The sequence below is a fragment of the Mauremys reevesii genome, linkage group 6 (genome assembly GCF_016161935.1).
Source record: "Mauremys reevesii isolate NIE-2019 linkage group 6, ASM1616193v1, whole genome shotgun sequence".
NCBI lineage: Eukaryota > Metazoa > Chordata > Testudines > Geoemydidae > Mauremys > Mauremys reevesii.
The window spans coordinates 28,648,166-28,660,851 of record NC_052628.1 but is presented as its reverse complement, the minus strand read 5'-3'; the positions used below and the strand labels follow the sequence as shown (position 1 = coordinate 28,660,851).

At 38.3% G+C, this 12,686-nt stretch overlaps 1 protein-coding gene across 2 annotated transcripts in view; it reads left to right on the top strand.

The window, feature by feature from the left end:
• Nucleotides 1-12,356, top strand: part of PAIP1 (poly(A) binding protein interacting protein 1) — a 35,730-nt gene extending 23,374 nt beyond the window's left edge. For both annotated transcript variants that reach the window (XM_039545400.1, XM_039545401.1), the window contains exons 7-11: nucleotides 3,084-3,190; nucleotides 6,206-6,323; nucleotides 6,492-6,546; nucleotides 8,522-8,615; nucleotides 11,992-12,356. In XM_039545400.1, the coding sequence (XP_039401334.1) occupies nucleotides 3,084-3,190; nucleotides 6,206-6,323; nucleotides 6,492-6,546; nucleotides 8,522-8,615; nucleotides 11,992-12,085 (468 nt within the window). In that variant the 3' untranslated portion in view covers nucleotides 12,086-12,356. The remainder of the gene's footprint in view (nucleotides 1-3,083; nucleotides 3,191-6,205; nucleotides 6,324-6,491; nucleotides 6,547-8,521; nucleotides 8,616-11,991) is intronic.
• Nucleotides 12,357-12,686: the final 330 nt, after the last annotated feature.

The following is a 12,686-nucleotide window of genomic DNA, read 5'->3' as shown; positions in this document are numbered from 1 at the left end:
TTATGCTAAATAATCTGTTCCATCTTGTATTTATCTATGACTACTGATCTATATTACAGAGTTAATTGGATGTAAGGCAGCTTATTTTGACCTAACTCTGTAAGCGCTTATACTGAAATATAGCTCCCTCCCATGTAACTTGCCCACTACACCAACTTAACTCCACCTTTACGAGAGGCATAGTGCTTAGGTCAGTGTAGTTAGGTCGATGCAGCGTCAGTGTAGACACTCTAAGCAGACAGAGAGCTCTCCCATTGGCTTAATAACACCACCTCCATGAGAAGCCCTCTCCTGCCAAGATAGCACTGGATTTTTCACACCCCTGGGCAACATAGTTATACCAAAGTAAGTGTGTAGTGTAGACCTTGCATAATTTTCCCAAACATGAAGAGCTCTTTGTAAGCTCAAAAGCTTGTCTCTCTAATCAACAGAAGTTGGCCCAATAAAATATATTCTCACCCACCTGTCTCTCTAATATCCTGAGACTGACATGGCTACAACAACGCTGCATAGGACAGTTGGAAGTTTTGGCAGATAAGTAAAGGAGCAATTAGTTGGGGTTTTTTTTGTTTTGGTTGGTTGGTTATTTTAAAATGTAAAATTTATTTGCATTGTTTGAGTCTGCACATAACTTCTGCAATTCATTGAGAATCTAAGTAGTTCATCTTTAACTATTGCAATTTAAGAAAAATTCACTTTTCTCTTGGGATGATATCTAGTTACAGCAATGGTTGTAACCTCACAAGTATAATTGGTGTTGGAGAACAGGAGATCATAATGTTGTTCTGAGAACTGCTTGTTTGATATCATCTAGGGTTTTTACAGCTCGAAATAAGCCAAAAACAACCTCTACTTCAAATAAATAAAATTCAAATTTGGATATGTAAGATTAGGCTTCTGAAACCATATTTAGGCATTTAATTAAGCAGCCTGATATTCACAAGTGCTGGGCTCCCTATGATTTATTTATGAGTTGATTGGGTGCTGCAGATGCTCAGCGCTCTGAAAAGTCATTTCTTTAGGTACTAAATCTAGGCTTTTATATCTTCATTTAAATGTCCAAGCTTGGACTTTCTGAAAATATCTACACTAGAACTAATATAAATTAAAAATGTGGAGCTCTTTATGAAGGTTTGTTTTATGTCTGCAGCATTAAGATTTGGGGGAGTTCAGCTTATTTTCAAAAAGAGGTAAGTTAGGAGGTATAGGCATAAAGACTCCTGTAGCTTTTTTTCGCATTTCACACTTTTTTTATTCATTGTTTTTCAAACAGCATTTAATCTGTTTTACATAGATTTGTGGTTGAATATTTAATACACCTGATGAAAGATCCTGAGTAGTTCATGAAGTCTGTGTAGAAATATATGATTACCTTAATGGAAAAGGCCAATACAAATAACACTCTGGCTTCCAGTGACCATGGATATCTGCCCTCAGTTACAAGTTAGAACTACTAATCAAATATTTGATTGTTGTTGGCTTAATAAAATACAGTAGATTTGATATCTTTTTTGTTTTTGAAGTCATCAGGACAAACATGCATTTCAAAATCATTCATCTAAAACGGTGGTACCAGCAGAATCATTCTATATTAAAAGAAGTGTTGCTATCTTTTGTTAATTGGGTATTATATGGGATTTAACTTGGCAACAATTAAGTGGCATTTTCTAACTACAGAAAATATAGCAATGTAACTTTAAAAATAGTTTACTTTGAGATTATAGTTACTATATACAAAGGATCCCAAAACAATTTAACTATATATAGCACCACTGAAATATAGCAACTCTCAGGCTGGAGGTCAGCAACCAGCTAGTAATATTGGAGGCAGGGAAAATTTTGACAAGGATCACAGGCAAATCCTGGCTCTTCTGAGAGTGCCAAGATCTTGTTAATCCCTGCAGAGAGCAGTCAAGATGGCCTTGATTTTTTTTATTTTTTTTTTAATGCTGTCAACAGTGAGGTGCATTGTACTCAATTTAGATTCCTCAGAGTGAAGAAGGGCCAGATCAATCTGGTTGGAATTGAAGTCTGTTTATTGAGTCTAGCTTTATACATGATAGACCAACATTAGCAATTGCCATAAAATGCATCAATCAGAAGTTCATTAGAAAAAAATAGATATTACATTTTAGTAATAAGGGTTGAAATCTTTCAGGGACAGAATTTCAAATGAGTCAAAAGTCAAAATTTCAGGTAAGGGCTAATCATGCTGCTTTCTTCTCTCATACCTGTAGCCATATTGGTCTTTTGTGATTCATGGAAGTTCTAAACTTGCAAACAAACTGTTATTTTTCTCTTCTTTAATTTCAGATATCGTAAAAAAACTTTTTTTTTTAAAATGTGGAATTTGGGAATTTAGTACCAATCTGCTTAGCTTTTTGTCATAAATCTAAATAAATATTACATTTATTGCAGAATTTAATTTTGAGATAACATTGAAGTTTATCTTTCTCGTGGTATTTTGGCCTAATTGCAAGACCTATGAGGTAATGCCTACACTAAGTACTTTAGGAAGAGCTCCCTATTTCCCAGTGATATGTGGGTTTTTGGGCAAACCCAGTGATATATCCCTCTTTTGAAGGGAAATAATTATCATTAAAATAGAAAAGTCCTTGTTACTTGAAAAATACCTTCAGGTTGTGTGCACACATTTAAAGAGTGAACCTTATGTGAATGCTTTAAAGCCTTGTGAGGTTATTGAAGAGTTGTTTTCAAATTGTGGTTAGTGTAAAGTCCTGAAGATAACATAAATGGCAATAGGGCTGTTCATTCAACTTCTAAGTAGCATTAAAGAGTGGAAGCTTCCAGAAACGAAAGGTCAGCTGTTTATGAACTGTCAACTCAACTTAATGAGAATTCATCAGCTTATACGGTCTGTAATGTTATGAAATTAAAGACATCTAGCAAATCAAGGTTAGCTTTTCCTTTAAGGTAGTCAAAGAATGCGTCTACACTTGTCACAGAATTCCATGAACTGTAATAACTTTGCTTTTTAAGATTTTATGTAGTGTACTTACATGCTTTTTTTATTAATAAAATATGCTTTTTTCTTTTTCTTTTTTTTTTTTTTTTTTTTTTAGTTGACCGGGTCAGTTTTGGAAGATGCATGGAAAGAAAAAGGAAAGACTGATATGGATGAAATGGTTCAGAGAATTGAAAATGTTGTCTTGGATGCAAACTGCAGCAGGTGGGAAGAAAAATTAGTTGATCATTAATTCTTCACTGCTTTCCCTTACTCATGTATGGGGTTTTCCTACTTCTTCTTCAGAGCAGTGTGTGAATTTGAATACAGTAGAAGTAAGTATGTCCATGTGCAGAATGCATTCTTTTCAGAGTTATAGTAACCTTAAAAGCAGCAAAGAGTCTTGTGGCACCTTATAGACTAAAAGACGTTTTGGAGCATGAGCTTTCATGGGTGAATACCCACTTCGTCGGATGCATCCGACGAAGTGGGTATTCACCCATGAAAGCTCATGCTCCAAAACGTCTTTTAGTCTATAAGGTGCCACAAGACTCTTTGCTGCTTTTACAGATACAGACTAACACGGCTACCCCTCTGATACTTTCAAAATGAAGTGCTGTGCAGAAGAGTTAAGATTAGTTTTCTAAGAGGACATGTTGGATGCTATAACTATAAGTGGCAAAACTGTTCCTGCTAGAGTATCTTGCATAGAACATGTTGATTAAAGACATTGTGAGGGAGATTGACTTCACTAATATGAGGGTTTATTGACTTTATTCAGTGTCACTGATCATCCCCTATGATTATTCTGCCTCCACAGTACATCCTCTGTTTCTTATGGATCTGATTAGAGGTTGGAGAAACAATGGAGGAGTGGCTAGGTAAATGTCACTCTACTACTTTCAGCTTCTGGACTTCTACATAGAAATCTGGGCAGGAGTTTATTCCATCCCTCTGAGTCCTTCCAAGGCTGCTATTACACAGCCGTAGTGGGATCCAGACAATTGCAGCAGGTCTCCTGTCAGAGGGAGGAAGGCCAGTGGATCAGTAGTTGTCCCTGCAGGAGCCTTGTTGCTCCTCAGTAGCATCTGTGGCAGGTATTACACCGGAGAGCTTCTGGCTTTGCATGGAAGGAGATTCATTTTTATGGATCCCCAAGATCATTGGGAATGGGAGGACCTACAGCCTCCAAAAGCCATGGTAACCAAAGCCTCTCTCACCAGAGGAAAAAGTCAAAGATAAATTCAGATAAGTGAATGTTGCTGAGTTTTCATCCCCCCCTCCCCCCCCCTAGCTTTCTTATGCAGGCTTTTCAGTGGGAGGGGTAATACCGTAATTAGTGAAATTGTCATCTTGATATAAAATCACAGATGGCAATGCTGACATGAAAGAGAATGTTACAGACTCTGCTTGATTCACTCTTGCTGCAGGTTTGATATTTTACTGGACACGGAAGCACTGTCTATTGCATGTCATCTTTTCAATTATCTGTTTAACTCTGAGGGGAAAAATCAAATCCCTGAGCTTGTGCCTTCTGTGGATCTAGTTGAGAGAAAGTAGTATAAAATCATCTCCCTGCATCCAGACCCTGATGGGGAAAGAGAATTTATCCAAAATAAATCCTGGAACAAAACAAATCTGAAGGATTTATTGTCTTCAAGGTGTAACTTTATAAAGAAAACCATGTCCTCCAATTACCCAGTACTGTGATCTCCTGAACATAATTGGATTTTTTTGTTCTGTTGCACCAACTTTATGACGGTTAGCCACTTTACACAAATCAAAAGCCTTTGTAGTATCTTGGATTTTGCTTACTATTAACACTCAACTTTAAATAATTTGTGAGTTGTTACTTTTCATGATTTTATCATACTATATGCTTATCAATAATTTTATTTTTTTTATAGAACAAGTGAGCTTGGAAATCTGACATTTAATTTTTTTCTGTCACTGCACACATTTCATTGCCATTGATTAAACTACAATATCTTCCTTCACAAAAATAGGTAAGGGAAAAAATGGACTATAAGCGATACTTTCAGCTATAAGTCCAAAATGATGATGATTGAGTTAAACAACTAAAGTTTTGGGAAAGATTCCTCAAACCTAGACAGTCATACAGTAGACATCTGGGAAAACTTCATGTTACTCATAAGAGGTATAATGGGAACATGATGATGATGACTGTTCTTGTATTCTCTTATCATATTTCTATAACGCCTCTTGTGTTTAGGGCAGTGACAAAGCTCCTCCACTCCTGTCTGTTTCTGACAAGTCTTTCAATGGTTCCCCAGCTGTGCCCCAGGTTTTCCAGGTTGGCTTCCACAGCTCTTCGCCATGTTGTTTTCAGGCGGCCTCGTTTTCGCTTGCGTCCATCTTATTGCTACTCTGGAATCAGTTTCCATTCGAAGCACATGACCAATCAATCTCCAGCGCCTCCTGGCAGTGATTGGTGCTCAGATCCTCTCGGCTGCACTATGTCAATAGATTTTGGTTTGAGATTGTTCTGGGCCAAAAGATATGGAGGATTTTTCTGAGGCAGATTGTAGTCAATGAAGACAGTTTGGACATGTCATACTTTCTCATTCCCCAAGAACACTACAGCCTCTAATTTTATAAATAGTTACTTATAAATGTAATAGTTTTTTGTTATTTGTTTCATATTGCACTGGTTCTAAGTGGATGTGTTAGCTAAAATAGGGCAGGAACTTGCCATTTGTAATTGTATTGTGCAACGCATAAGAAGTGAGTAAGGATGTAAAACATCATTTGAATGTATTAATATTATGTATACTGTGTAGTCATACATAAGTGGATGATGTAATATCCTGGGGGGCTATATTTAACATTTCAATGTGATTCTCTTGCATACTTGTTTCCTGTAATTGATTACGTTATACAATCAGAATTACTTTACTACATCCATGGTAAGAAACTAGCTCACATATGTGTTCATTCAAAATCAATTGTGGTGGCAAAATAGGTGGATTTCCTAAAACCATTTTACTGTAGATTTGTTTAGTAACTACTAGGGTTTTGATATCTTACTGGTTTAACAACTGTTTCTCTTCCCCCTACCTTTAGCTATAAATATGTGTGAAGCATGCTCTTTATATTATTTTAAGGGACTTTGACTTAAATAGTAGCATATGCAGTGTTACAGAGGTGTTGGATTGTAAAGAATCTTGGTTTTTTTTACATTTTAATACAAAGTACTTGGTGCTTTTTGTCTATTTGCAGAGATGTAAAACAGATGCTACTGAAACTAGTAGAACTACGCTCAAGTAACTGGGGTAGAGTTCACGTAACCTCAACATATAGAGAAGCAACACCTGAAAATGACCCCAACTATTTTATGGTATGAATATACTCAAACTTCAAATGTTCAGGTTGATGTATATTCATAAAGAAATGCATAGAAATTTTGTTAACCTTGATAGATGTTCTGGAAGTAGTAAAGGATAAAGAATGATTATCCTGTTTATATTAAATATGTGTATAATTTACTGTGTCATTTCAATTTTAGAATGAACCAACATTTTACACCTCTGAGGGTGTTCCTTTCACTGCAGCAGACCCAGGTATGTCTCCAGCTTAATATAGCTATATTTTTCTTAGGAAAATGACTAAGTTGACGAGGCCCTGTCCAAATAGGCACAAAGTATAAACAATCTTTAAATAATGGAAATTAATGCAGATTCAATGGCAAATAGTGTGAAGACGGTAACACAAACAAGTGATTGAATCCTTCCAGTGAGCCCACAGATGGGGACCAGAGAAAAAGCAAAGCTCTTCTTACATCACTCCCTCTGTAAAGAGGGATAGCTGGCTCCTCCTGCTTTGTTGTTTTCCTGTTTTCTAGCTAATGGAGAAGGAAGAAAGACATCTTGTATTTTATGTGCACTCCTTATTCTTCTCTCCTGTGACATGATCTGTTATCATTTGGGAGAATTTTACCCTGAAAAGAGCTGAACTAGGTCAAAAGAGCCCATTAGGCTTGGGCAGACATGACTTTGACTCTGAAAGGGATATGAGCCAAGCTGGGGGTGGGGGGGTGTTAGTGGGTTATAGATTGTAGTAATAAGCCATAAATACAGTGTCTGTTTAGTCCATGGTTTTTAGAGTCTGGTGCTACAAACCAGGACACACCAACTCAAAGCAGCACCAGACCCTGCCAGAACAACAGATGCAAAACCTGCAGACATATCACTACTGCTACAATGATTAACACCCCTTTCTTGATCCATGAGTCACATATGCCTATCACATGTGGTCTGCTGCACTATATGCCCCAATAGCCACTATTTGGGTGAAACCAGACAGTCATTATGCTCTTGAATGAACTCACACAAGAAAATGAAAAGACAAAAACACCCTATCACCTGTGCGTGAACACTTTTCACAAAGGGATCTTCTTTCAGTCCTCATCATCAAAGGAAACTTGCAGAACACATACAAAAGACGAGCTTAAATTCATAACTTTTCTAGACATTTAAAAATCATGGACTGTACAGAGAGACTGGATTTATGGCTTGTTACAACAATCTATAACACACTAGCTTCCCCCCCACCTTCCTTTCCTCCCTATAACTAGAGGGGTGCTAATGGGCCACTTCATCTTGAATGGTCCCTTGAAATATGTGTCAGCTATGCTAAACAATCTGTTCCATCTTGTATTTAGCTATGACATTCTGAGTATATTTCCCGGGCCTGAAGAAGAGCTCTGTATAAGCTCGAAAGCTTGTCCATCTCACCAACAGAAGTTGGTGCAGTAAAAGATGCTACCTCATCCACCTTGTTATAGCTGTATAGGTCCCAGGATATTAATGACAACACTGCATGTAACATTGAAATTAGAAAGGAAGATCACTTTCCTGCATTATACATATCTCATTGTTTATAGAGCCTAATAAAAAGGCCATGTTCATACTGCATCATTGGGTGCTGGACAGTGGCATAGCCAGGTGGAGGGAAGAGGGGGAGCAGGGGGAAAAAAAAAAAAAAGAGCCACCCACTGCGATGCTTTTACTTACAGGACAGCGCTCTGGGTCTTCGGTATTGTCACCGAGCACAAGTGGCGCTTTAATTTTACTCACCCAGGAGTGGGGGTGGGGGAGAAAGGCACCACCCGCTGTGACGCTTTTACTGATGGGGCGGTGTTCCGGGTCTTCGGTGGCATGACCTTCACTCGCTCCACGGATCTTCGGCGGCATTTTGGCGATGAAGCTTCAGTGCCGCCGAAGACACCCGAAGCAAGTGAAGGTCCCATCGCCGAAGACCCGGAATGCCGCCCCAACAGTAAAAGCGCCGCAGCGGGTGGCGCCTTTTTTTTTTTTTTTTTTTTTTTTATTTTCACGCCCGGGTGAGTAAAATTAAAGCGCCACTTGTGCTCGGTGGGGGAGCAGCTGCTCCTCCATTCCCCCCCAGCTACGCTACTGGTGCTGGACTAATCTTACTCTATTTTAAATTATTTTCTGATTTTACAAGATCTCTGAGAAACATTCATATGTTAAAAGTAGACTATGTATAAACTTATGATTTTTTTTTCTTTTGTAGATTATCAAGAAAAATACCAAGAGTTGCTTGACAGAGAGGATTTCTTTCCAGATTATGAAGAAAATGGAACAGACTTATCAGGGGCTGGAGATCCGTATGTTTTGTTTTAGTCTGATACTTTTGCTCAAAAATATCTATATGTTGCATTTCAGTTTTTTTTGTTTAAATTTTTATTGATTTTTCATAAGGCAGCACAATGAAAAGTTCAAAAAGGTACATGCCTTACAGCTTGGGTATGTTTCCAAATATCATGTGCTTCATGGGATCTCTAAAAGATTTATGTAATTTGACAATTTGTCAAAGCTGCAAGACCAGACAATACAAAACCAGACAATACTACAGAGACATAACATGTTTGGGTTGGGGTAACAGTAATAAAATAGGAGAAGACATGCATGAATAGGAGGAGAGAGAAGGATGACGTGAGGAGGGGTAGGTGGAATGGATGTCTGGCATTCTTTGAGCCATTCAAGAACTAATTTTACAAAAAATGGAAGAGTATAGTTTTATGCCCAAATAGAGCATTGCAGTTTTGAGAACACAAGCCCTACACACAATACAAAGCATCGTATTGAGGGTTATGGTAATAAACTAACAATGGGGAGTTCTAAACATCTAAGTTGGGAAATCAGTATTTATTTCCACAGCAGTGTTACCTTGGCTGCATTGTGCAAACTACATATGATTAATTAAACACTAAAAACTACAGAACATTAATGTTCCAAAGTCAACCACTCAAAAGTTAGGAAATGCCAGAATTAAAGTTGCCTGTGCAACCTTAATTTGGTCTCCTCCTATGTCTGCATTATGATAGTCTTTAATTAGATCACCCCATATTATTTTTTCCTCTGAGAACCGCTGCAGTAGCCCCAATCAGTAGACAACCTTGATTCAGTCCCAGAGCACAATCTAGCCTGTACACTGAATGAGACAAGGGTCATGTGGAAAAAAGAGTATGTGATCATGTAATTATTAGACTATCATAATGGAGACAAACAAGGCAACTGAATTAAGGTTGCAATCTTTCATATGTCAGCAAATTGGAGACCAGTTTGAGATGGACAAACTTCTATACATTTTTTTTCTGAATAAGGTTGTTTGATTAGTATTTGTTTGGGGAAATTGTGGGTATTTGAGAAAGACAATGTCAATAGATAATGGTCAAACTCCTCTTGTACTCTACTACAAGTTGGGCTGCAGTTCTGTAGCACAGCTGGCTTTGGTTTCTGTAACACTTGGACACTAAATTCTGTGGTAAACTTCAGGTAAATTTTAAAAATAGAAGCTTTTTATTGAATTTAACCTGAAAAGGAATAATCAGTGCAATATCCCTTGAATTTATTTTAACCCTGAATTTTACGGTATCACTACATTTTCAGTTTTCTACAAATGTTAATGACAATGCATAACTACACTGTTGCTGGAGGCTTTTTCCACTCATGAGATAACAGTTGAGGCTTTTGGGAACACAGGGATGTGTGGGAGTAGAGTTTGGTTGTTAGTCTCCGTGCTTCCTTTCTAGAAAAAAGGGATACATCCCAGTACTTAACAGCAACCAGCCACTCCACTGCCCTCACAGCAGTAACCACTACTGAATGAAACCAATAGACATGGACACTTGATGGAAGTTTTTATTACAATGAGAAGCAGTGAAATAATTAAGTCTTGACTCTGTCATCAGGTTTCAGGGCTTCACCCACTGATTTCAATGATTTTCACATGTCTCAAATACATTGTTGCAGACTCTGCAGGCTTGGGGAGACAACATTGCATTCCTTTCAATTCAGTTTGCATTTGGAAGGATTTTTCACAACCCAAAAGGCTAGAAGTGAAAGCTTAAACCAGGGATCGGCAACCTCTGGCATGCGGCTCGCCAGGGTAAGCACCCTGGCAGGCCGGGCCAGTTTGTTTACCTGCCAAGTCGACAGTTTCGGCCAATCGTGGCTCCCACTGGCCGTGGTTCGCTGTCCCAGGCCAATGGGGGTGGGAAGCGGCAACGGGTGAGGGATGTGCTGGCCGTGGCTTCCCGCCGCCCCCATTGGCCTGGGACGGCGAACCGCGGCCAGTGGGAGCCGTGGTCAGCCGAACCTGCTGACGCGGCAGGTAAACAAACTGGCCTGGCCCGCCAGGGTGCGTACCCTGGCGAGCTGCGTGCCAGAGGTTGCCGACCCATGGCTTAAACCCTGATTCTGCGTTGAGAACTGCAATGGCAAATTGCTAGTGCCTTCACTGAGGCCCACTGACCTCAGTGTGGCTCTAAGGGTATGTTTACACAGCAAAGAAAAACCTATGCCTGGCCTGTGCCACCCGATTCAGGCTCATGGGGCCCGGGCTGCGGGCTGTTCATTTCTGTATAGGCTTCCGGGCTCAGGCTGGAGCTTGGTCTCTAGGACCTGAAGGGTGGGAGAATCCTAGAGCTTGGTCTCCACCCCGAGCCCAGAAGTCTGCATAGCAATGAAACAGCCCTGTGGCCTGAGCCCGTGTCGGCTGGCAGCAACCAGGCATAGGTTTTTCTTTGCTGTGTAGACATACCCTTAATGGGTGCATAGCTCCACCAGCATGGTTTGCATTGCAGGACCAGGGTCTTAAATTATACTGAGCAATTTTGCATTAGTAGTTGGTTTAAGTAGCAAATTTTGAAGCTGTGGAATCTGAGTAGACAGGACCTAATAATCCACTTTCTAGACTCCTAATGGGACAAATTAATTTGTCGTGATATATGAATAAAAGTTGGATACAGTATTTGAGCTGGGAAGTTGACAGAATTATCTGTCATTTTGTTAGTTATGCCTATAGATCAACAAGTATGCATTACTGAATTCGTGCAGGAAAGTTGTTTTGGGTCATGAATATATTAATAATCATTCTATAGTTCAAAAGTTTTTGTCAAGCTCATTTATAAGAGCTATAAAACAAATAAAAATGGCTTATTGAGTGGTTACTTGTAAAATAAATACTAGTGTTGGAGTTGCACTCTTTAAATACTCAAAGGTCCTGAAATGACAAATATAAAGTTGTAATCATAGTATTTGGTCCAATGCAGAGGCCATTGGAGAATGCAGGCTTTTTTTTTCTTTAAGAGGCTTTATGCCAGAGCCTGTAACCATACGACTTTATGATGTGTCACCACTGAATCTCATAAACTGAACAGACATGTCAAATCTCCAAGGATATCCTAGATACTGCAGGAAATAGTTTTGGTTATACAGTAAGTGTCACTCTCCACTTTGTTACCAAACATTGTCCCAACATGGCAGTGTATTGTCTGGTGACCTTGACTTTTTTACCCTTAATTAGAGTTGTGGTATATTGACGATTATTTATGAAAAGATGTTTTTCTCCAAAGAATACCTTGCAATTTAATCTGTGTTCTGTTTCTCTGTATACTTGTTTTTCTTAAAAGAAAACTGTACAAATATAGCCTAACAGTATGGTTGGTTTTTTGTTTTGTTTTTTAATTTTTTTTGCAGGTATTTTGATGACATCGATGATGAGATGGATCCAGAAATTGAAGAGGCATATGAAAAATTCTGCTTAGAATCGGAACGTAAGAGAAAACAGTGAGATGTTATACACAATATTAACTTAATAAAGCAGTTTAGGTATGATTAGTAAACAGGGAAAACCAAGAGAACTTGTCACACGTATACCAAATTAAGGATGTTGAGTTTCTCTGAGTATTAAAGTTATGCAATTTCCATTTTGTTAAACTGAATCTGCCAAAAATTGTAAACTTATGCCCTGTAACTTAAAATGTTGTGTATATATCATAGTTTATTTTATGTACAGTTAAATGAACAATGTTTTGGCTGCAATAAAATTGTTATGAAAAGTATCACATGGAAATAAAATTTTACTAACTGGGAACTGTCCCATTAAAATGCTAAATTTCTCTTGGAAGAAATGAAAACCTTGAGTTAAAAATAAATTGCTCACTTATTTTAGTATACACTAAGATTGCCTCACCCTTTTTATCATACAGGAGTTTTCTGATATTACATATTTTTAAGTTAGGAAACTCAACTACAGATGGGTAGATTTTTTTTTTAAATGTGTATCACAATCATGAAAAAAGCTAGTTATTTTTTTCCCAATGTGTGTGGCGGTATTTGGGGTTCTTTTCTGGAATAAACATTTTTAATATGTGACATCATCATTAATACGC